The sequence below is a fragment of the Argiope bruennichi genome, chromosome 11, assembly GCF_947563725.1.
Source record: "Argiope bruennichi chromosome 11, qqArgBrue1.1, whole genome shotgun sequence".
Lineage (NCBI taxonomy): Eukaryota > Metazoa > Arthropoda > Arachnida > Araneae > Araneidae > Argiope > Argiope bruennichi.
In genome coordinates this window covers 65,576,656-65,602,691 of record NC_079161.1, presented here as the reverse complement: position 1 = coordinate 65,602,691, position 26,036 = coordinate 65,576,656, and the positions used below count along the sequence as shown (strand labels likewise).

Below are 26,036 nucleotides of genomic sequence, written 5' to 3'. Positions count from 1 at the left end.
ATTATTCATATCACTATTTATTTTAGAGTTTAATTCTTACCTCTAATTGTTCAATTCTGGAGCCGATATCCAACAGTTCATCTTCGATTTTATCCATTTCTGATTCATTCTTCACAGTGTCATAGTATTTTTCACGAAGTTCACGAATGGATGATTTTAAATCTTCTATTCTATTTCATTTTGTTTTTATTTCAATTTCATCACTGAATTCTTCATTCAATTTATCCAAAGATAACAAATATTCGAAACGAGTTAACTGAGCTTTGATGCTCCCTTTTTTTAATATTTAGTTTTTCCATATTCATGAAATGAAATTATTCATACACAATCGAATATTCCATGAAACTAATCCATGTAAACGAAAACGAAATCATTCAAAAACTCCAGCACGAACTACCAAAATGTAGAATACTAAATGGACTGTATGCATTACTTTTTCTATTAAGTTTCGACGAGTGCTGATTCGTTTCTTAAATTATGAAACTAATTTGTAATCAACAATATTTAATTAACAGTTCAATACTATTCATGACTGAACGCTCATCATAGAACGCCAACCACGAAATGAGACAAACAAGAATCATAAAAAAACAAAAATCAGAATCTATGCAGAAGAATAGTTGTCACAATTGGCGCACTATCATCTGACCTGGCGATATTAACTATATTTTTGCTAGATATTTAACACTGACTATCATGGTTTCTTTAGAGGTCAAATATAGTTGATTTTTTTTAATTTATCAAAGTTTTGCTTATATTTTGATACTTATAATTTAGAGTTATAATTTTGAATCATTCTTTTTTTGCTCAGTTGTTTTTCTCTATTATTAGGAACTGTCTCCATTGATGAATAGACCAACCATGGAAACAGATAATGAAGAATCGAATGATGTGTCCACACCTATGACTGTTTCAGAACAAGACACAGCAACACCTATTCTGTCTTCAGTCAAAAAGGTATATTATACTTTTTTCTTTTACCTTTCTGTTTGTTTTTAATTAATATCTTTAAAAGAAATTAAATAGCAAGGTTTTTGAGATAAATATATTTCAAATATTGTATTTCGTTAGGTAATATTATATAACTTCCTTGAGGCTTGTGGAATTCTTATCCAGTCATGTTTCTCATCAGTTAGTGTAGTAAAAGAACAATAAGATGCAGGTGTCGAAATTAAATTTCAACTTTTAATTCCGGTTAATTCTATGTTTTATTAGTTTCTGCAGGGGGTATGCACTGATTGCTTTTTGGTATTATCAACATCATGCTGATACAATATTTAGCATTTTAAATGCTATGTAGGATGTAGAAATTAATAAAATGATAACAATTTGGTTTCTAAATACTGTAGATTGTTTCTGTTTTTGAAAGAAAAAAACTCGTAATATTAATAGTTTAATGTATTTTTTTCCCCCTACGCCTTTCTTTACACTTGAAATTAATGTCAGAATATTTATTTTCCTGGCAGATTTTTAGTTTAAATGCTTGTTCTTGTTTTTTTTTCTTTTGTGCTTGTATTACATTCAATCTGAATAATCAATTAAGTAATTTTATTATTTTTAACATACATTTTATTTATGCTCTTCAAAATTTTGTAGCATCTGTGAATTATTTCATAATGGAAACTTTTGGTTATTGTTATTGAATTGTTTTTTGTTTCAGAATTCTAAAAGAATTGTCACTGGTTACATTCTTTTTGCTAGTGAAGTACGTAGATCTGTGATAGCTGCCAATCCAGATCGATCATTTGGAGACATAAGTCGTCTGATTGGCACAGAAGTGAGTATATTTTCTTAATATGCTTTTAATTACAAGTGATATTCTTTCCCCTTTTGATTATGATTTATAGAATAATTTTTTGAAACTTCAATTTTAAAATTTCCAGATTAGCTTATCAAAATTCAGTACTTATTTATTTTTATTGCATGGTGCTTTTACATTACTCCCAGGTTGCCAATCACCAAGTTGGTGTGTTTCATATTTTTTTAATGATTTATCGAAAGGGCTGCAAAAATAAAGAAGTATTCCAATTTTTTTACATTTAATGACATTTTTTTGCTTATAGTTCCTCACTTATTAAAATGTATTTTTCTGTTTCTTATTGAATGCTTGAAGTGTTAAGGAGGAAGCCAGTGTCTGTACTATATGTGTAGTGAGACATTATCTACTTGTTGGTTATTGCATATTTGTAATTACGAGGAGGGGTGTAAATTTAGTAATTTCCTGAAATTAAATCTTGTCTCATCCTCCTGAAAAGGCTAGCTAAATTTAGCAACAATTTTTGTTGAACATTTATAAATGAAATACTATAAATGTTTATGTGTATTTAAACAGTTCTGAATTAACTATCTCTTTTCCTGCAAGGAAATAAGCTGCCTTTTGAGTAGAATCAATAATTTATTCAGTGTACTGATATAATCTGAAAATGATCATTAATCACTCTATTTATTTTTTATATATTTTGTTGAAATACAGATTCAATTTGTTGAATTTATAGTATTATTTCTCACAAATTATAGTTTTTACAATCATCTTTTTTTTTGAGGGGGGGATATACATTACTAGGTACAGTTTTAAGATTGCAACTTCATTTTCCATCTGACATTTATAATGATGACATATTGCCTCTTAACAAGCTATGCCACTTAATCTAGTTTTATAAGAGAAACATGTAACTGAATGTTTTGCAACCAGTAATGCATATGGTGGATTTTTTTTTTTTCCCCACATCTTAAACAGATGTATGATATCATGTTTCTATCAAATTTACTTTATCTTTCTCTTATAAAATTTGGTGAAGTGGTGCTGCTTGTTTAGTGACAGTATGTTCTTTTAATCTTATATAAATAAATTGATCGCTTTTTTGTATTCCCCCCCCCCCTTCAAAATATAGCTAAATAAAAGTTGTTTTTAAAGTTGTTACTTCATAAATAATAATTTAATTAATTGTGTTTGGATAAATTTATACAACAAGCTATGTGCACTTACAATAAGATTTTCAAAGATGAATCCAAGAGTAGTTAGGTACAGATTTTGATAGTGAAATTAATAAAGCGATTCTTGGTTTCCAATTGCTAAACTGCATTCAATTCATCCTCGGTTATGCACTTGACTTTTTATTGAAGTTAGATACTTAAAATGTTGAAATTTGTAATTCAGTGGCGCAATCTACCTGCTTCAAAGAAAGCAGATTATGAAGAAAGGGCTCAGAAGCAGAATGAGGAAACCCAAGCACAGCTATTGAATGAAAGCAGTTTACCACATTCCCCAGCCTCCACACAAGGTTCTGAAAGAAACGAGCACATTGTTTATGAGTGTCTATGGGACGGATGTGACTACCAGTTTGAAGACCAGACAGATCTCATTGAACACTTGGCAGTCGAGCCAGGTGGACATATCCAGCAAACCTTTAAGAATAAGAATGCTGAAAGTGAGTATTTATGGTGACAGTTATTTAAGCTTATATTTATTTATCTGCAAATATATGAAGAAAATATAGAAACTTTTTTTAAGTAATGTCAATAATTTTTCTTGCATTATAATTCATGACAATTACTGTGAACAACCAATCACTGATTAAAGGGCATAGTAATGTTCCTACAGATTTTAGTACAGTAAAATGCTGATTAGATTGAAAATTGCTGTTCAAAACATTTAATGTTACATTAATTATTGTGATCTGATTATATATTCAAATATGCTACTTACTCTTGAGTATATTAAAAACAATTTAACGATCATTTAGCATAATGCTCTCTTGTGCTGTTAATATAAATTGTCACTGTCAATTTTTTAAAAAAAAATTCTCAGTGATGTAAGCAAAATTGAATTATGGAGGGGGCAATGCAAGTATTTTATTTAACTTTGCGTTGTTTATTTCGTTTTGTAAATTTAAACCTAATATGTCTCTCTTATTTGTTCTTGATATTATTTGAATTTATAAATATATCTAAATAAGAGAGTTTGGAAATTTATTTATTTAAGGTGGGGGAGGGAAAGGAATTAAAATTTCCATTTGTGTGTATATCTTGTAAAAAAGGCTTCTTAAATTGTAGGGCATGTTTGTAAGACCCATGTTGACTTGAAAGATATTTGAATTATATTATTTGTCAACTTCATGAAAGATACTAAGTGCTGATAATTAATTAAACCTCCTTAATTTAATTTATCAAGGAGATCCATTCATTCATTGAAAAATCATCAAATAACTGCAGTAAATTCTGATTAACATTTTTGTTTTGCACTACATACATATTTCTTATTTTACCTTATACACATGCATGTATTTCTTGTAAGTATCGGAAAGTGTTTCAAGTGTATATGAAATTGTGAAAAAAAAAAAAAAAAAGTTTTGTTATGAAAGGCTTAATGATGGAAGAAGCCCCTTATGTAAATGATCTACAGTAACTTATTCAGCATAATTTGATACAAAATACCTTCAGACTTTTTTCTTGCCCACTACCAGGATCGTTTTGCATGAATAATTTCGTTGCTTTAAATTTATTAGATTTCCAGCTTTAAAAAATAATGATGATAGTTTACTGCGTGCATTGTTGGTTCAGATCAAATTTTCCTTGTTAAATAAATCTTTTATGTTCAAATTAAGGTGTTGGAAATCTTTTATATTTATCTTTTTCAGAGCTGGAAATTCAGTGTTTGTGGTATAATTGTCAGAGGATAAAGAAAAATATCCCGTAAGCATAACTTCTTTGCTTGTTTGTTTGAAAGACTCATTGAAATAATGATGTTTGAAAGTTCTTGATGTTATTAATATATTTTTCTTTATTTGAAGACCTTTTCCGAATGTGGCTCGTCTTATTCGTCATGTGAAGGAAGTGCATTTGAAAACTTCTGCGAAAAACATTCTTCCTGAAAACAGAAACAGGTAATGCTTGTATTCTATTTGATATATAAAATTATTACGTGTATGTGTAGAACGAACAATTTAGTTGTGAATGTAATAAATGGAAGATGAAATTCATTTTAGTTCATATATCCTTTTATTCTAACCATATCTTTTGTTTTATTACTTCTATTTCATCACCTCCAATCTCACTAGAAGAGGCATTTTTTATAAGATCTTAAAAGAGTTTATTGTTTAAAATTTTATATCTTGTGAATTTATATATGACATTCATAAAAATGTGCCCATTTTCGATTTTTTAATAATTAATAGTTCTTTTAAATTTGAGGTTATTAGTAATATATTTTATGTTTTAAAAACATATCTGAAATAGAAATTTAAAGAACGTGAAACAAAAATTTTATTGTATAAAAGCATTGTCAAAACTATTATGGCTTATTCTTTGAAGCCTTGAGGACATTCTGGCTGTTTTTAAAGAAAAATTTTGTGAGAGATTTATGAATGGAATAGAATTATATGGAGTGTAGCAAAGGAGATATTATCATGCTCTAATATTAAATTTATAAATCAGGCTATTCTATTCTCGTCTCAGTTGAATACACTATTAGTAAGATCTTCCCTTCTGAAAAAGATCATAGAGGAAGACTTAAAATTCGATGGATGGATTGTGTTGTGATGGATGATCAGTATTATTTGATCAGTTAATTGAAGAAGTATTTCTGAACATAGGTTAAGTTGGTATTAACTCTTGGAGAGGCCCAGGACATTGTGACTTAACAAGCCATTGAAGTTGATAATGATAACTTACAAATTATTATTTAACCCCTTATCGTGGCAAGATTGCTTTTTTGAAGAAAAGCAAAAAAAAATGTATATAGGTAGCTTCTTTATGCTATAAAAAACATCAAAAAAATCTAGAATGTCATTTTTTTAATAAAAATAAGTTAAAAATTATTTTATAGTGGTAGTATATTTTTATAAAGTTGTATGTATGGTATACTATAGAAAATGAACATAAGGGTTAAAAAAAATCCTAATACATTTCTATAATATTTTAACCTGATTTTCAGTTGCATGCAAAATTTATTTTGTTTCTTAGATTTGGTTCCTTGAATTTATTTTAATAATAAATAAATTTTAATTGAAAATTCACCTGTATACCAACATTAAGGCTCACTACAAATTAAAAAGTTCCATAAAAACAGAATAATCAGTGTTAAAAGATGGAAATATATAAAATTTGTAAAATTATGTGACGTGTTATTGGAGTCCTTAAACAAGCACATAAAAATTATCTTTTTAAAATAATTCTTGGAATTTCTCCACTTTATTACATTCATAAGTATTTGTTGTTATTTTTTAACAAAAGTAAACCACAAAACATGATATCTGTTCCTGAAGTTCATAATAAAACTTATGTTATATCTAGTTGCTTTTATTTATATTCAGGTTTTTTTTGTTTTTTTTTAATAGTTTATACATAAAATTTAACTTTTTGCTTGATGATGTAAACAATAATGAGCAAATTATGGATTTTGTTTTTGTTGAGTCATTATTGTTTCATTTCAAAATACATTATTTAATAATTTTTGCAAACAATTCTTTAAAAGTAACTGAATTGTATCAATAGAAAGTCTGGGAGTGCTTTTTGTATGCTTTTAATTAATATTATTAATTTCAGTTTTTTTTCAAGTTATGTATTATATTTGACAATATCATTTCAGGAATTATACTCCCTCTAAGAGAAATGCTGCCAACAGTATACTTGGAGCAACAAGCAATTCCAGTAAGATTTTGTTTCTATTTTTTCATTTAAAAAAGTTAATGGCTTCTTAATTGAAAATAATAGCTCTATCTGATATGACATTTTTTCATACTTTTTTATAATTGAAATAAATCAGTTAAGCCCCCCAAATAAATAAATAGTAATAAATAAATAAAGTTAATTACATACAAAGTAATATGCCCATCTCTGTTACAATGTTGTAAGGAGGTTAATGAATGGTGCTATTTTAACGAATGAGTTGTTAAAAGCAACAATAACTCTTGTTGATAATATGATGAAAATTTCATGCTGAATCATGATGTCTGTTAATTAGTTCAAAATGTAATCCAATGCCCTTAGAAATAATTTATATAGTTATACAAAAAAAAAATTTATATATCAATTTTTGATTGTTTATTGAAATGGGACATTATAGTTAAAATTAATATCTTTTGATATGGATTTTTTTTCTGCCCATATTGTTGTATCGATATCAAGATTCTGTAGTTTTTTTATGGCAATCTCAACTTTAAAATGTGAAAAGTTGTGGATTCGACACTGGATTTCAAAGACTATTCACCATATATATATAACCCTGTTGTTTGTTAAATCTGTTCAGGGTTCAGGATCAAATATTTTCTTACTGTGTGGTGCAACATTTCAAGAGAGGGCTTTCTCCTTAGATATCATCATCTAAATGTGATTCAACATTAAAAGATGCACCCCTTCCCAAAAACAAGATATTAATCTAATTAAACTAAACCAGTTCATGCAATTTTCTTCATAATATCAACATATATTACTGATTATATGAGCTTCTAGTTTTGGTAGATTTTAACCAATTATTGGTAGATTTTATTTCTATAAGAGTCAAGTTATTATGGGTTTGTATTAAGGATTTCTTGCCTTTCTGTTACAATTTGCTGCTAATATTATTTTATGTTAGCTCTAATAATTATTAATCATAATATCAAAGATGTATTAAAATATATGAATGACTCGATCACTAATCGTAATAATTTCAAAAATTTTAAATCCTGCTTTTGTGCTTTGATAATCCTAATAATTTGCTGATGTAATCTGAATTTGGCTGTAATTTATTTTTTATTAGCTTTTACAATTGCTTTTTATATTTGGCTGATTAACATTGTGATTTATTTTTGTAGTTTGCATCCATTCTTAGTAATTTTAGCAGCTAATATAATCTCTTTTTTTTCCCCCGCTATAATCATTATTCAATAAAAATGTTTAAAATATGAACATAAACATCTAAAATTAAACTTTTTTTATGATTTATAAAAAAAAAAGTTTAAATCACAATTTTGAAGCAAAAGTTATTTTCCCTCGTACTTCCCGAATGATTGTTAAAGAGTTAGCTTTAAACTCGTTATTAAATACTAACATAACCACAATATTTACTATCTTTAATTATTGTTGACAGTGGATTCTGAAACCTTTTGCACTTGCATTAGGATAGGTTTAATTTGGCAAAATAGGGGCAAAAAGAAAGTGGAAAGGAGGAGATGTTTACATTTAACAATAAATTCTGGAAATGGTGCACATTCTTCCATGTGTCACACCTTAGTGAGATAGAACCACCGAAAAGTTGTCATCTCAGAATACTGAAACGAACAGTATTTATATGCAAGATTATATTGTAACATATTAAATGCCATACAAGATTACAGACTACCATACAACAGACACTGCGAGTAAGCTTAAATGCTGATTAAACCATGCCATATGACAGCTAATTGTCAAAATTTTAAGGGAAAAAAAACTTTCAAACCATATATTTTGACGTCTATGTTTGGAAGAAATAAGCACAGTGGTGCCAATAATTGTTCAAAAAATGTATTTAGTTTCTTTTTTCTGTTCAATGTTAATCATTCTCATGTCAATGAAAGTTATATTACAAATATGCCTTGTTAAGAAGATTTTTTAAGTAGATCCTTAATTGGAATTCTGTTTATTACAATTTTTCTCATAACGCAACTTTCCAAAGAATTTATCCTATTTTCTCTGATCTTGGGCAATTAGAACCCTATAGTACCTCTTGATTTAAAAGTTAAAGTATGATGCTTTACCAAGGTTATTTTATGAATGAGCACAATAATTGGGAAAAATAATTCTTGGATTTCAGTTAGTTAACTATGTATTTTAAAAAGGATGACAATTTTGGGTTTCTTTGTAGAGGGACTCAAAGTGAGTAAAATAGTGGCTTGTTGAATTTTTTCATAACTACTTGATTTTTGAAGATAGAAAATTGGATTTTTCGAGACAAACAACTTTTGTTTGTAAATTTTTTGATAGCTACAGTTATAAGTGATTAAGCACTGAATAAATTATTTTAATCCCTCTGGGCATGTATTGCATTTTTAAAAAATCCTTGTATAACACCTTGTTTGAAAATTCATTCACTGCATTTTCTTTTATCCTCATAGCTTCAATGTTTGTTAAATTATAGGAGGAAAGATAGAAATATGAAATTTTCTTTTTCATATCACCATATAAAATTTTTTTACTTCAACTGTTAAATTTTCTGACATGATTTTTTTAAATTTCTGTATGAAAGAAAGATTGCTTATATAATTCAATTAATGAAGTATTTTTTGAAGCAGTTAATGAAAGTTCGGACAATCTTATATTTGCTTGCAAACGAAAATTTTCTATTTGAGTTTGGATTTTTGAATTGTGTGAAAAATGCACAAAGATATTTTTATTTTGCACAATCTCAAAATGCAAATGAAACATTTATGTTAATGGCTTAATTTTAATTAATATTTATCATCACTTTTCATTTACTTTGCTACAGTTTATTAAAATTAGAAATAAAATATCACATTTGAGCATTCTTTTAAGGTTTTGATGTGTTTGTGTGTGTGTGCTTTTGAAAGCAATAAATGTAAAAGAGTTCTAAGATTAAATTTATCTTAGAATTTTAAAATTAAATTAAGTTGGCTCTAAAATTATTCTTTGAATGGATGCTAATTGCTTTTTATGATTTTGCTGAAGCATGTTCAATTTTGTGTTGCTGCATGTACTATTTGTATTTTGCATGCTATTCCAGACTTCCCAACAACCTTTAAAAACGTACCTTTTAATGGGGGACCTCCGTCTTCCCCCTTTCAACCAGGGATCACCTACTCCTTCAGTGGAGCCACCACACCGAGGCCAGGTAAGAAGACACTGACCCTTTCTGATATGTAGCTAATGATATTTCAAATTAGCACTACAGTAAAAGTTACCAGTGTATTGCATCGAGTCATACAGTTTTGAAGGCACTCAAATATTGAGTATGGTTAAACCTGATTAATTTAAAACTGCCCTCTCAAAAATAAGTAAAGAATTAAAAATAAAATAATATAAAGTAAAGAATTTAAAGAAAATGAAAATTATTTATATGTAAGACTTTTAGTAAGTATGGCTTTATTAATAAATGAAACAGAAAATTATTTTAATGAAGAAATTATTAATAATAATTCTTATTAAAAGAAATTATAATAGCAAATTTTTAAAAATCTTTAATCTTAATAAATAAATAGTTTTAATAACGAAACAGTGTACATCATTTTGAAGACAGTAATTATTAAATAAAATTTCAAAACAAATTGTTCAATTTATTTCTAATGTATTCATTTTTTTTTAAAGGAAATAATGAATGCATTATGCCGCATTAAAGTCTTTGTATGGATGAAGGACTGCATGTTGCATGTGATTAATCACATGCAATCTTTGAGAATGAAAGTTACATATTTAATTAACTAAAACAATTCAAAGATGACTACAATTTTAAATTTTGATTTCAAACTAACTGAAATAAAATCAAAATATGAATAATATTTCAACAATATGTTAATAGGCAACTCAAAGCATGAGATTTAGATTCTAATTACTGACTAATTCTAATTAGTCAAATTGCTCTGTCTTTATGCAAAATTTGAGGTTAATTACCAGTTATCAGTATTGTCTGTATAAATTTTTATATTTAAAATAAAAATTTTAAACTTCATAGAATTTTTCTATGATTACATTTTTACTATGTTTTTTCCAAGGAACTTGCATCTCCTGATAGATTGTTTATTTTCTTAGGTTTACATGTGCTCTAAAAATCTTTTGAAAATAAGTACAATATTTTTTCTTCTAAAAAAGGGGGGGGGGACATTCTCAAATAAAAGTACTTAAAGAGACCTTATGTAAAGAGTTCTCTGTCAGATTTGTAGTAGAAATATTTATGTATTAATGTCTCAGTCAAAATGTCTGAGTGATTTTTATTATTTTGCATCAATGTCTTTTTTTTTTTTTTCATTATTATTATTATGCTATATTTGGAAGTTTTTGTTTATAGTCCTTTTGTTTTTGCATTCATGTAAAATTATTACATGAATGCAATAATAAAAGGTGGAAAATTGTGATATTAAATAAAATTTATTATATTAATTGTGTTAAAAAATTGTGATATTTATTGTTTATGACTGAAAATGACATGTTTTAATTAACAAGGAATCATGTTGTCATATATGTATCACTTTTTTTTTTTTTTTTTTTTTTTACCTAATCTAAATTTATATCAGTACATTTTAAACTGGAGGTCTGTATATTTTATATTTTTGCTGAAAGTGTATTAATTTATGTAAAATTATATCACTGAATTTTCACTTTGGATTTTTGTAGTTCTTTCTATTTAATGCATACAAATATGCATTAATTATATACCTTTCTCTCAGTATAGCAATTTTAATAAATTTATTGACTTCTTTATTTTAAATTTTTTTTCCAATGAAACTGTACACAGATGATGCTTTTAAGAATCAAAAAATTGTGTTTTTTAGTTCTTTTTTTTTCTGTTTGATTTATTTTGAGGTATGTTATTTCAGATTGTCATTAATCTTTCATGCTTTTCAGGTCAAAGTTCTGTGCAACATGGAAGTAAACCCCTGGAGCCAATGTTCATTGCTGCACCACCCAGGACGCAACGTTTGCTGCATTCCAATGTATATATAAAGTAAGTCACAATTTCTGTTTGCATAGCGCAGCCAAAAATGACATTTGCACTATGAAATACGGCACAACCATCCTATTTGCTCCTTATGGCAATCTCTGTTTCTTCATTTTGTTGAATCAAATAAGTTTCTAAGAATTTAATTTGGTATTGCAATGGTATAAATTTATTTGTAAATGCAATGTGGGCAGTAATTATATTGAAGCCTGGAATTGAAACAGCCTTGTGCATTTAAAGTTGCAAATCAAATAATTTGTTGATATTGAAATTGTTCATAAATGTGCACAATAATTACTAGAGTTAGATTAGACACAAAAATTTCATTCTCATTAGAGTCAAACCTATAATTTCAATATTTGTAAATAAATTTTCCATCTATGAATAGCTTCAATTTGTACTTCAAGTAGGATGCTAGATTGAGCTAAATTATCGGAAATTTTTCCTTATCAAATAATGTAACAAATACCAAGCATAACAGTTTACAAGTGGCATAACAGTTCAATTGCACATTTGCTGTTTCTTTAGGAAAAGACAGAAAAAATCACTCTTTTTCAACGTGACGAAATACAGTGTGCACCAATTTTTGATAAAGATTTCTCATGAGCCATTTTTCTATTTTCTATATTCATCTCCACTTCCATTATCTTTATAGATAAAACAACTCAAAATAATGTTTTTCTTCTCAATTGATGTCAATAAAAGATCTGAAGCATTCATAGTAGTACAACTATGTAATCTGGTCAGGTACTTCCACTCTTGAACAAAATGAGTGGTACAAAATTGTGGAATTAAACTGACACTATTAGTCAGATTAGTTATAAATTTTTGAATATTACTATTTACACCATTTTAAACCATTTCAATAGCCAACTTAAGATGACTTGCTAATTAATATGAGATAGCTTGCTTGAGTTAATTTTTGATTAACTCAGAGTAATGGAATTTGAAGTTTTATAATTCAGTTGGTTGCGATCACAGAATAATGGATCCTTTATTTGTTTGAAATATTAGAGTGCCGAGAATATTTTGTTAAATAGACTGGGAGAATTAGGGCAATATAAATATTTACGCTTCATAATTTTTTCAGAAACATATTTTCTCACTTAAACAGCATTAAAACATACACACACATCCTTTATGGTGTTGCAATTATAATGGACACTCTGTCTAAATTAAATTAGTTATTTTGAATTTTCTTTCACTTAAATTAAAAATCCAAATTGAGAAGTATAATGCTTTGAAAATTGTCCTTTTAATTTATTTTTATATTCTTCGTCCTTTCTGTAAATATTTGAATCTTGAAATTGTGCATTATTCTTGTTTAGGTACATAGAAGGTCTGCAGGCCGAATCTAAATACATCAGCAACTGGGACTCTCACCTCAAGGCCACTCCAGAAACAACTGTGGTGCCCGACCCTCAGCGCCTTCCCACCCACTGGTTAGGCAACAGCTTTGAGAACCATGGGTCTGCCCTAAACGCACTGTGGGCTCTGCGGAATTTCATGCTAAAAGATGCGCTTAACATTTCAAAGATTCTTTGATTGTAGCATCTCTCATCCTTTATGTCCTGCATCACATCAAAAAACCCAACATATTCAAAAACGCATCTTTATAGAAAAGACTTTCTTTTTTTAAACTATAAAGCATTTAAAGAAAATATTTATTGCATCTGTCTGTCACAGATTTTATATATATTTTTTGTTTTGCTTTTGTTGTTTTCTTCCTATTGTTTTAAACAAGTCAAATGTCTTGTTATCAACTGGATGTCAACTCTTTGTCATGTTTTCTAAGCCATTTACCCTCCAAAAAGGGAATTTGTTGTACATCGAGAAGAAAATAAAGTCATTTTTCTCTAACTTCTGTTTATTGTTTGGGAAAACATATCTTTTTGGAAATAGTTGTTGTTTAGAGTTTTAATATTTAACTTAAAATTTACTACATGCGTGAATCTATTGTATATCAAGCCTGGCAAATTCGAAGACTTAAAATAAACCAAATAAGAAAGTATATTGTTTACAAAAAGAAAGCAAATTGATTTTCCATCCCAACTTTTGCTGTTCTAAGAATGTAAAATTTGGGGAAAATTTCCTGGGAAATGTTTTGAAAGTTGGAATTATTATTGAAATTTTGGTGTCCTTCAAAAATTATGGTATGGGTGAACTTTATATTTCATTTATTAAAAACTGTCAGAGCAGTTATTCGATTTTCACCAAAGGTTGATCTAACATTTTATATCAGATACACAAAATTGATACAAACTATTAAATACTAGATGTTCCCTAAGAAAGGGGTTTTCAAAATTAATTGATTTTTCAATAATTCAAAATTAATCAAAATATTAAAGTTTTCTTCAATAATTTCTAAGTATTACTGCATAAAAGTCATTTATGCACTACTTTAAAATTTAAAATTTATTTTTTCAGTGATACTTATTTTATTTCCATTATAGAAACATACTGCAATGATAATAAATAATTTTTTTGTGCGTATTATTGCTGCTGTATAATTAAGAGCAAATCTATATAAAATAAAATTGAAATGCCAATCCCCCCCCCTTTTCCCATAAAATTCCAAAATATTTAATTCTACGAATTTTGTTCATAAATATTCTTAAACACCAAGAAGATTTTAATGAATTTTCCAGGACAATTAACTAGATATTTATTAATGTTAATAAAAAAATAACTTGTAATGTCAGGACTTGTGATTATAAACTTAGAGACAAGGATTTCATCAAACTAATCAAAACTTTTTTTAAGTTTTATTTCCCCTGTGGAAAGGACATTATATATATATATATAACAAAATAATGCATATCCAGTTGCATTTTAACTTGTAAAAAATAATTCTAATTATCAATAAAATACTCAAACTTATAAATATTTTTTAAATAGTTGAGAAATTAAATTTTTTTTTACCTTTATTATTTCTATTCAATGAAGATATAAATATTTTAATCATTTTATTTGTCTTTGTGTGTTATTGCAGCTAGTCACCAAACAATTCTAGAAATCCATGCAAATATTGCGAAAACGTCAAATCAAAAATGTTAAATATAACCATAAATAATTTGTAAATTAATGTGAAATATGTAAATTAATAAAAAAGTGAATGACTCTGGTTTCATATTTGTGCTTTATAGACCATTCGTTTTATTAGTTTTTAAAGTTAAGAGTGACTAAAGGATTTTGTTTATTATAATATTTTATAGAAAAGTAGTATTTATGTAAAAAAATATTAAACATGAAATAATATCCCTTATAACATCCAGAATAATATCTGGTTTTAAGAATAAATTATAGATAAATATAAAAACATTTTCTTTCTGTGGTGTATCTGTGGTAAGTAGATATTTGTATCTCCTTTGGTTCCTTTTTTAACAATCACCTTATCATTTGCGTCGTATAAAAATATTATTTATAATTTAATTATTTGCATTGTTAATTATTGCATTCATTTCCAAAACAATATCATAAACATTTTTAGTCATTGCATTTATTTCCAAGCACACAGATAATCTTTTAAATAAAAGTATTGAATATTTATTTCTCTCCAAATTCTGAGTTCATATGTCAAAAAGAAAAATGGCAATTTATGGGTTACTGATTTTGTTTAAAAATTAAAGAAAATATCTCTGCATTTAAAAAAAAAATTTCACTGTTATTCTTTTTTTTTCTACATTATATTTTTTCAACAGTCCGTGTGAAGTTTGTTTTAAAGGCATAGCATTCTTTAACAATCTGATTTAGTAATTATTTCTATGTTTTTTAATGCCTCTATACCTATTATATGTCATAAAAACATGAACTAAGACGTTTGTATTATGTGAGAACATGATGTTGTTTTGGTTATGGGGTTGTGAAGCTCGAAATCGTGTAGGCAATGAATAAAGCATAAATGGCAATTTTCATCGTCATCTTTTAATCGCATCTATTTTTTTTTACCTGCTTTTACCAGTATTGCATTATTATTATGTATGCTTCTTTGAAAGTAGACGCGTTTTTAAAAGGTTGATTTGCTTTTACAAGTACTGCTTTATTATTACGTATGCTTCTTTGACAGCAGGTGCGTTTTTAAAAGTTTGACTTAGAACTCTGATTATAGCTGTTATTATCAACTCTCATCATAGCTGTTATTTCATCTCAAAATTGGTCGAGCTCCAAATCTTTGTTTGCCAGCTAGAAAAATTGAAAATGGAAGTTTAAAAAAGTTATCATTATATATATATATATATATATATATATATATATATATATAGGGATAAAGACCGATAGAGGAGGCGTGATTGTTTCAAACTGGTTAATGACTTAAAAAAATAATAATGTTCTCACGTGATAGCTTGAAAGTTGCGATCATAGATTTTTTTTTTTTTTTTACTTACTTTTAAAAATAAAATAAAATCGTCTTCTAACTGTCTCCTATACTGTCTACCATTGCTTTGTAATTTCAAATCACAACAGTGCTATTTTTAATTAAAAAGAAATTCGAGAGGTTCAGTTACTACAAATATTTTTTTTTCACTAGAAGCTCTTTAGAACTGTCTCGAAGGAATTTTCAATTACAAAACACATTTTTTTTATTATTATTATTTCTGTGCATTCAGGGGGGAAAAGAACAATACTATATTCTTATTTTGTTTTGATGACTGGATCCAGAAGAATTTCATTAAAAACATTCTTTTCGGAATTATTTTTATTTCTTGCTGCTGCTTGCATGCTGTAGTGAATTCTACTAATATTAAGAGAAATTGAAGGCGAAGAAAATTATATGATTATATAATGAAAATGTATTTTTTATTATATTATGATGAATTTATTTTTAAAACTTTCAAATACTTTTATTTAAATGTAAAAAGTAAAAAAAGAATTAAATTATTCTCTAAATTTCAATTCTTATTCTATCTATATATATATAACAAAGTCGTAAATCGTGTTAGTTACACCATTTATAACTCAAGAACGGCTGTACCGATTTTAATGATATTTGTTTCTTTGGATTCGTCTCAGCCCCGAATAGCAGAATAACCATTAAAATATCGTAGAAGTTCACGGAAAAGAAAATAATCTTGATCTTAGGGGTATTTTTTTAGGAGTTGGTTAGGACTGCAACAACTGTCAAGTAGGCCATAACTACCAACTAAATTATTTTTTTTTGTTTTTGAATATTTGGCTTCGAAACGTTACAATTTAAAAATAATTGCCACTACTAAAAAATGAAATATTTTGAATCTATAGAGGTTGGATTCTAGCATCCCAAGATACTTTTCCATTTTTTTGATTGGCAAACGATTTTCATTTCGGTTTTGCTTCAAAATGAACTGTGACTGTAACAGTTTAAATTCATTTCTTGAACTTCGATGGCGGTCTTTCGAACGGAATATTATTTGCAATTTTCCGTTGTGTATTTAAAAATGATTTTTTATAATTCATTATTATTTCTTTAAAAAGCTGAAAAAATTGTAATAGCGAGATAATTTTCGGTGCGATGCTTCAAGTGTTGATTTGAATCTAGCAGCGTTTCTATACGATTACACAACTGATTACAGCTCGCATCCTTTCGTTCGCATTGGTCAAATGGACGTTGTTTGCGGGCATTGTGATGCCTTAAAGTTTGCTGGAGAAACGCCTGGATTGTGCTGCCTTAATGGCAAAGTGAAATTGAATTATTGACTTCGCCACCTGATCCATTGCGTTCATTGCTTTTCGGCGAAACACCAGAATCACGACATTTTCTAGCGAACACTCAAAAGTACAATGGCTGTTTTAAAATGACTTCATTTGGGCAAACATTATCCAAGAGACAGGATTTAATCGGACATTCAATGTAATTTAATTTCTGTTGAAGAGAGTCAGTGTTCATTTTCTTTCAAAGATACGTTTTGTTTGATAGATGAATAACTGCTCAAATGTAGTTCCAATTATAGGCGAAAAAGTTTAGCTCAATGTATTTGGTTCTAAAATAAATAAGGTGTAAAATATCTTCAATAATTACTATGGATGTGATATGAGAGAACACTTTATTTGCGATTATTTACATAGCAAAGTTTCGAAAGCATATTTACATCGAGAAAGCGAAATCTGAATTAATTACATTTTGGAGCGGAGTTGAGTTGCAACTAGTATGACGCTTACATAATCTCTCACCTTGCAATTTTATGGAGTACCTGAAATTGCAACAAAAATTATAAATCGAGTCTGTTGGGAATTTTAATACGCCGGCCAGTTTTGGTGACAACCTCAGGAGCTGCTGCTTTGGTTATATAATCATCATCTTCACTGGAATCTAGATCTGAAACAGCTGGAGTTGCAGGAAGTTGAGTGTTTGTGTCTTTATCCTTTTGCTGAGCAATGAATGGTAATTTTTCAGAACTTCTGATTTCCAAGGAATAAAGTCTCTGGAATGGTCTTAATTTTTCCCCTTGAGCTGTTCTTACTCTGGAGACTCTTGAATGTCCATCTGCTCCAGGGAGGACTTCAGTTACAATTCCTAAGGGCCAGTGAAGGCGTTTTCCATCAGTTTCAAGGAGAATTATGTCTCCAACATTCAAAGATTCATCTCGGGTGTGACGACCTTTATGCACTAACATTGCTAAGTATTCGGTGCGAAATCTCGTTCTTAAATCATGCCGTAGTTTTTGAATAAAACGTAATCTTCTATTTAGGCTTTTACTGTCGATTTCGTCTAAATCAGTTGTATCACTACTAGGAATGCCTTGCAAGAAACAAGCAGGTGTCAATGGCCTTAGACCTTCTGAATTATCTTCAATATATGTGAGAGGCCTGGAATTTATCGTAGCTTCACAGTCACATATAAGAGTTTCCAATTCTTCATAATCAATACTCTTTCGGCCCAAAATTCTCCTTAGCATTTCTTTTAGCATGCGAATCATCCGCTCCCACCATCCACCCCACCATGCAGCAGTTGGAGGGTTGAAATTCCATTTAATTTTCTTGATAGTGGTAAACGACACGATCTTCTCCCAATCTAGATTTTTCAAGGCATTACTTGAACCAACGAAGTTGGTGCCGTTATCTGTGTAGATTATATTAACTCGACCTCTCCTAGCAAAAAATCTTCTTAAAGCCATTATAAAGGCTTCCGTGGACAAGGAATTGACTAACTCAAGATGAACAGCCCTATAAATAGCACAGGTAAAAAGGACAATCCATGTCTTTTCTCCAGAACGTAAAAACAATGGGCCTGCCAAATCAATCCCTGTGACTTCAAATGCTGCAGCAACTTTTATTCTATTTTTAGGAAGAGGTGCTAAAGGTGGCTCCGTAGGTTTGGCTTTAAATCTTTTGCAAGTAATACAATGAGAGCTTACTTGTTTTGCTATTTTATTGACAGAAATAATCCAGTAATTTTCCCTCAAATTGGAAATGAGAGTTCGAAGTCCGGCATGCTGCAATTCACAATGTTTCTGGTGTATCAATCGACGTATTATTTCATGGTTACCTGGCAGAAATATAGGGCACTTAAAATTCTCTTCTTCATCTCCCAGTATGAGCTTAGTTCTAACTTTAAGAATGTCGGAATTGTCTTTGAAAGTTTGCATATTTTTCAATGCTTTCATCTTGCTTCCTGCAAAACTTTCCTTTTGAATTAGCTTTAGCAAACAGTTCTCAGCTGATTGGACTTCTTCATAGGTTAGTTCGGTTTCCTTACATTTTTCTTTAAGACGACAGTTTTTAATAAAACGTAGTATCCAATACAGCATTCTTAAAATCTTTGTATATTTCGAGAAATAAAGTAGATTGTCAGTAAAGTTAACTGATTCATGCTCCACATTACTGACTATTGTTTTCCTTTTCTCTGATTCAACTAAATTTTCATCAATAATTTGTTTTTCATTCAAAGGCCAGAACTCTTGTGATTTTTATAACCATTCTGGACCTTCCCACCACTTGCTCTTCAATAAAATCTTTGCATCACAACCTCTTGAAGGAAGGTCTGCGGGATTCATATGACCTGGCACGAAATGCCAGTTATCAGAATTGGTATATTTTCTTATTTCAGTTATCCTATTTCTTACAAATGTATTCCAAGAACTATCCCGTTTAATCCAAGTTAAGACAACAGTCGAGTCAGTCCAAAAGTATACTTCACTAAATTTTACCTCAAGTCCATCTGTCACTTGGCAATATAATCTGGATAATATAAGAGCTCCCAACAGTTCTAATCGAGGAATTGTAATTTCCTTTGTTGGTGACACTCTTGACTTACTTGCCACTAATTGAACTGAAACTTTCCCGTTATATTCAGCACGTAAAAAAATACATGCAGCATAAGAGGCTTCACTGGCGTCACTGAAACAGTGAAGACTTATCTGACAATCTTTAAAGGGATTTGAAATTAGTCTTCTTGGAATTTTGCAATCTTTTAGCAGATTTACATGTTTGTACCAGGCTAAAAATTCATTACATATATCTGGTGGAAGCACATCATCCCAATTAATTTTTCTTTTCCATGTTTTTTGTAGAATGATCTTTGGAATTAGAGTAGTTGGACTTGTAAATCCTATTGGGTCGTAAATTCGTTGAGCAATAGATAATAATGTTCGTTTGGTTATATTTTCTTTTGAAATTTTAATAGCACTGATACAAGAAAGTTCATCATTTTCAGTATCCCAGGAAAGTCCTAGTATTGGAATATATCTCTTTTTTTGTTTCTTCTACAATTTCTTCAGAAGTAACCCAACCTCGTAAATCAAATTTGGCTGCTGACATTAGTTCTTTAGCTTCAGAAATAAATTTGGCTGCCTCTTCTCTAGTTTCAAAGCTAGTTATGCAGTTATCTACATAAAAGGATTTTTGAAGTTGACGAGCTGTTTCCTTCCTTCCATCTGAGACATTCTCTAGATGATGAGTTATCGTTGCCTCAAGTAAAAATGGACTAGGAGAAGCACCAAATACCACTCGACAATGTCTCAGGGTGATCAATTCCTCTCTTCTTGAAAAATCTTTCCACCATAAAAACTTAAAATAATCTCTATCCTTTGGATTCAAACTGATTTGTAAGAAGGCCTTTTTAATATCTGATATTATTCCAATAGCATTTTTGCGAAATTGCATTATCAATTTTGGTACTAATTCTAATAAATTTGGACCCTTTTCTAAGCAATTATTCAAGCAATTTCCTTTAGAGTCTTTTGCTGAGGCATCGAAAACAGGGCGAATCTTTGTAGTTGTATCTCCAGTCTTTATTACAGGATGATGAGGTAAATAATGTCCTTTATTCTTATCTTCATTTACAATTTCGATAATTCCCTCTCGAATCCACTCATTAAACACATCATCATATTCGCTTAAATGTCCTGATCGAATAAGATTTTTTGTAGTTGACATCAAACGCTTAGTGGCTAATTCTTTGTTGCTTTCTAACTCTGGATATCCACTTTTCCACGGCAAACATACTTCATATCTCTTGTCTTCAGTTCTCTTAATAGTTTTACGGAAAAATTCAACTGTTTCTTCATCGGCTACTTGCCTTGATTTAATTTCTAAAGGATCTCGTATACCGATGGCATCTAGACTCCATAATTCCGTCAAATCTAAATTGTCAACATAAATAATATTCTCCAAAGATTTTGATTGTTTCGTTTGTTTATCTTGAAGTGTCCATCCGAGTTTTGTTTTTATGGCTACTAAATTTTTATCAATGTGTTCAATTGATCCCGTCAGCAATACACCAAGGTAATCTGCTCCTATTAATAAATCTATTTCAGGAGTGTCTTCCCCTGTATCACTTAATTCTATATTTTTTCTCTTCAAAATGGGAAAAATGTCAGGATTACTTACACGAGGAATAGCACCACATATTTTCTTTTCATCTAAAACGGAAATGTTGCGCCTGAAATTTGAACACAAGCTTTGCAATGTAATGTTATACACATTATGGGACTTTTGTTTAGTTTCACTGCCCCTAAAAAGTCCATGACTTAACATTTCTTGATCTACTGGTTCCAATCCTAGTTTATCCACAATATCCTTTTTTATGAAAGATCTTTGAGCACCGGTATCGAATAATCCTCGGATAATTAAAGATCTGTCTTTATTGATGATTTTCACCAATACCGTTAACAATAATGTAGATGAATTCCTTGGTGACAAGAGAATCTTGGCATCTAATTCAGGTGATGGATTCTGTTTTGTTTGATTTATATTTGGACACATAATACTATTATGTTTTTTCTTGCATATAATGCACTTCAAATAGGCCCTACAAATCTTCGAATTATGACCTGGTTTCAAACAAATAAAGCAAGCACCTTTCTTCTTTAATATTTCTTTTTTCTCTTCCAGTGACATATCAGGAGCTTTAAAGCATTCTGTTGTATTATGAAATGACTTATTACAAAATATGCATTGCTTGTCATTTTTTTTTCAGCTCTTTTCTTTTCACTGGATACAATACAAGCTGCCGTAGGAATTTTATCTTTCGGTTTAATTCTTTGAAACTCTTGATCCTTCGCAAAACCAGATCGAGCAAGTTGTAATCTCTCATCACTCTCGACTTCCGATCGAAGAAATTCTAACAAGTTTCCCAAAATATTCGGCTTGACTTTATTTTCAACTCTGCTACGTGTTCGTTCCCACTCTTTTATAAGATCTTCTGGAAGAGCTGACTCTACTAATGGATACAGCATTGCTTCGTACTTTTCAGATGTCACTCCTAATGTCTCTAATGCTCTTAACTGGGTTTCTAATTTATCATAAAGAGCACGTAAAGTGAAATTTTCTCCATTCTTTGCTTGCGTTAAAACAAGATTCAAAAGTTCACGAACAAAAATTTGAATCAACAACTCATCTTTAGCAAAACGCGATTTCAATTGTTCAATAGCTTTAGTATAATTCGCGCCCGACGGCGGAAAACTTTCTACTAAATCTCTTGCCGATGAACCAATTTCTGTCGCTTGCAAAAAATATTGAAATTTATCATCCGAAACAATAGTATCATCTTCGTGAATTTTTTTGAATTGTCCCCAGAATCCGAGCCAGTTCTTCATATCGCCGTCAAAACGTTTTAATTTCAACTTGGGAAGGCGAAAAGTTCGTTTTGTTTCATTTAATACACAGGAAGTATCACTATTTTCTTCTTTCGTAGCCAAAACAAAATCGACTTTCGTTTTCAAAGCAATCCACTGATCGCGATAATTTTCCACTATGTCAAGGTCATTAGAAAATTCTTCTTCTTGAATATTTTCCATTTCGGACCATTTTACTCTTATTTTTTCATCTAATTCAAATAACCTTTCAGCTTTATCACTTAAAATATTAAATACCGGTATCAATTCAATTTTACTTACCGGTTCAGTTTTCACAGCATTTTAAACTTCTTTCAACGATTTGGTAAATAATCGCCTGAGTTGCGTTCTCTCCCGTTTTAGATAATCCATAATCCTGTCGCGGACGCCAATTTGTAAAATATCTTCAATAATTACTATGGATGTGATATGAGATAACACTTTATTTGCGATTATTTACATAGCAAAGTTTCGATAGTATATTTACATCGAGAAAGTGAAATCTGAATTAATTACATTTTGGAGCGGAGTTGAGTTGCAACTAGTATGACGCTTACATAAGGCATGCTAATATATATAAAAAAAGAGATTATAAGTGAATAATATTGATTTCGTTTCCGACATATTCAAGACCAGATTCACCATCAAACTGAATCATTGCTACCTCTTGAAGATACACAGCATACATTTTTGCAAATATACTTCATTGGAATATGGAGGAACAACTTGATAGACGTGAAGAGATCAACCCAACAAGGAAAAGAAGCAATTCTCCATGATACTGCAGCAATTACTTCATGAGCATAATGCATTAGTTAGTCTGTTCAGGACAGCGTTGGAACGCATGCCAAACGATGACTACAAAGTCGTGATCAGAGCAGATAAACGACCAGCTGGAACACACGAACGAACATTTAACGCTCCAACAATAGACGAAGTTGCAATCCTGATTGTTGGTGAAAACGTGGAAAGACGTGATATTGTGCTTACACGTCGTAAATACTGGGCAACTGCAAAAAATATATGAAACGCACCGTTCATATGACACATTGCAATACCCGCTGATGTTTTGGCAAGGAGATCATGAATATTACTTGAATATCAAGATGATAAATCCATTGAATGGTCAGTATCAATAAGTGGTGGGCAAATTTCAATTGAAAAGGCAATTAAAGATTAACAATTAATTAATTGTTAATAATGATCATAAGAACTAACAATTGATTAACTGTAATTGTGAAAAATTACAATTAATATTTTTTTAATTGTTAATGTAGTAGCAGCAAGTAACAATTAATTAATTATCAACTGTGATTTGCAACAGTTAACAATTAATTTATTTTCATTAATCAAATAACAAGATGATTGAAAAATTAACTGATTAACGTCCAACACTGGAATCATTATCATTCAATACACACGTGACTTCTAAGATACTAATTTTGCTGTTTATATTCCAGGGAAGGACACTATAAAGAAGGTTAGCTCGATGAACTATTATGCATATCGTTTGATGATTCGTCAAAATGCTGACAACTATTTGCTGCGATTTCGGCGAATGTTTCAGCAATATTGTGTCGATATGTACATCGAAATCGAATCGGAGTGACTGAATTTCATTAGGTTCAATCAGGCGAAACTGCGTTCATAGAAGTATATCCATTTACGCGATACGATTAGCATCGAAGGGGATGCAGCTAATGTTGGTCGATTGACTATTCTACTGGCGACGTACACAGGTAGTCCACGTCATATGCATGAATATGCGCAAGACGCAATGACATATGTTCGTCATTACGGTCGGCCAGATCTATTTATTACCTTTACGTGTAATCCGAAACGGATAGAAACTGTTCAAATGCTGCTCCCGGGACAAACAAGTGATCGGCACGACATCACTGCACGTGTCTTTAAGCAATAAATCCGGTAGCTAATGATCTACATTGTTGCGTCTTTGGGGATATTCGATGCTGGATGTATTCAATCGAATGGCAAAAACGAGGATTGCCACATGCACACATTCTTATTTGGTTAGTCGAAAGAATTCAACCAGATCAAATAGATGATATCATATGTGCCGAGATTCCTGCTCTCGAAACCGATCCAGACCTACATGATGTTGTAATTACGAATATGATTCATGGACCGTGTAGCGCCATCAACACCCAATCACCGTGCATGGTCGACGGCAAGTGTTCCAAACGTTATCCAGGAAAATTCACGGCGGAAAATATCACTGGAAACGATGGTTATCCACTATATCGGCGTCGATCAACCAATAATAACGGTCGTACTATTACAACGAAAGTGAAAGGAAACAATTTCGTGGTCGACAACAGGTGGATTGTTCTATTCTGCACTGCTTTCAAAAATAATCAAGACACATTGCAACGTTGAGTATTGCAATTCCGTGAAGTCGACCAAATACATCTGTAAATATGTCACGAAAGGCAGAGGTATGGCGGTTTTTGGCATCCAAACCACCGATATCAACGAGGAAATTACCAGCTATCAAGTTGGTCGATATGTGAACTGCAATGATGCGATTTGACGTATATTCTCATTCCCTACTCACGCACGTCACCCCACTGTTGTACATTTGGCGGTGCATCTGGAGAATGGGCAACGAGTTTATTTCACCGCGTCGAATGTTGCTCAACGAGCTGAAGCACCTCCAGCAACAACATTGGCGAGTTTTTTTAGAACTTGCCAAAGCAATCCGTTTGCCCGAACGTTGCTTTATTCAGAGATGCCACGTTATTACACTTGGAACGCTCCAGCGAAGAAATTTCAACGTCGCAAGCAAGGCGACGCGGTTCCTGGTCATCCGGATGTGCTTTCTACTTATGCTCTTGGCCGTATTTATACAGTTCATCCAAAGAATGACGAATGCCTCTATTTGCGGTTGTTACTGGTGAATATTCGAGTGCCAACATCATTCGAATCACTACGAACTGTTAATGGTATAGTGTGCCCAACATTTCGTGCTGCATGTCAAGAGCTCAATTTGCTTGAAAACGATAATCATTGGAACACGCCAATGCCTGAAGCAACTATTTCTGCATCTCCAAGTCAGATACGCACATTATTTGTTATAATCCTTTCGTCATGCTTCCCATCCAATCCACGTGACTTGTGGAACAAATACAAGGGAAACATATCAGAAGACATTTTATATCGAATTTGTGTAAGTTCAAGAAATCTCGATATTGAGGTAAATGAGGAGATGCATAACCATGCTTTGCTGTTGATTGAAGACATGTGTTACCTCTTGTGAGGCAGTTTATTAGTGAAGGTAGGAATGCCAGCGCCAGATCATGGAATGAACTTCGCGTTTAATCGAGAATTGGAACGTGAATATGATCCACATGAATTAGACC

General features: G+C 30.4%; 3 protein-coding genes across 11 annotated transcripts in view; 1 reads left to right on the top strand and 2 right to left on the bottom strand.

Annotated features, from left to right (window-relative positions):
* Positions 1 to 13,486, top strand: part of LOC129956923 (protein polybromo-1-like) — a 91,780-nt gene extending 78,294 nt beyond the window's left edge. For 8 of the 9 annotated variants that reach the window (XM_056068972.1, XM_056068966.1, XM_056068971.1 and 5 more), the window contains 9 exons: positions 832 to 957; positions 1,661 to 1,777; positions 3,158 to 3,428; positions 4,638 to 4,692; positions 4,791 to 4,883; positions 6,587 to 6,648; positions 9,698 to 9,805; positions 11,533 to 11,632; positions 12,955 to 13,486. In XM_056068972.1, the coding sequence (XP_055924947.1) occupies positions 832 to 957; positions 1,661 to 1,777; positions 3,158 to 3,428; positions 4,638 to 4,692; positions 4,791 to 4,883; positions 6,587 to 6,648; positions 9,698 to 9,805; positions 11,533 to 11,632; positions 12,955 to 13,171 (1,149 nt within the window). In that variant the 3' untranslated portion in view covers positions 13,172 to 13,486. The remainder of the gene's footprint in view (positions 1 to 831; positions 958 to 1,660; positions 1,778 to 3,157; positions 3,429 to 4,637; positions 4,693 to 4,790; positions 4,884 to 6,586; positions 6,649 to 9,697; positions 9,806 to 11,532; positions 11,633 to 12,954) is intronic. The other variant, XM_056068970.1, reaches the window with a different exon arrangement.
* A 4,325-nt stretch (positions 13,487 to 17,811) lies between these two features.
* LOC129956588 (uncharacterized) lies at positions 17,812 to 19,206 on the bottom strand. The gene has a single exon (XM_056068516.1). The coding sequence runs from the start codon at positions 19,204 to 19,206 to the stop codon at positions 17,812 to 17,814; it is 1,395 nt and encodes a 464-aa protein (XP_055924491.1).
* A 1,045-nt stretch (positions 19,207 to 20,251) lies between these two features.
* On the bottom strand, positions 20,252 to 21,805 carry LOC129956587 (uncharacterized). The gene has a single exon (XM_056068515.1). It carries the CDS (start codon positions 21,803 to 21,805, stop codon positions 20,252 to 20,254), a length of 1,554 nt encoding a protein of 517 aa, XP_055924490.1.
* Between the last annotated feature and the right edge of the window lie 4,231 nt (positions 21,806 to 26,036).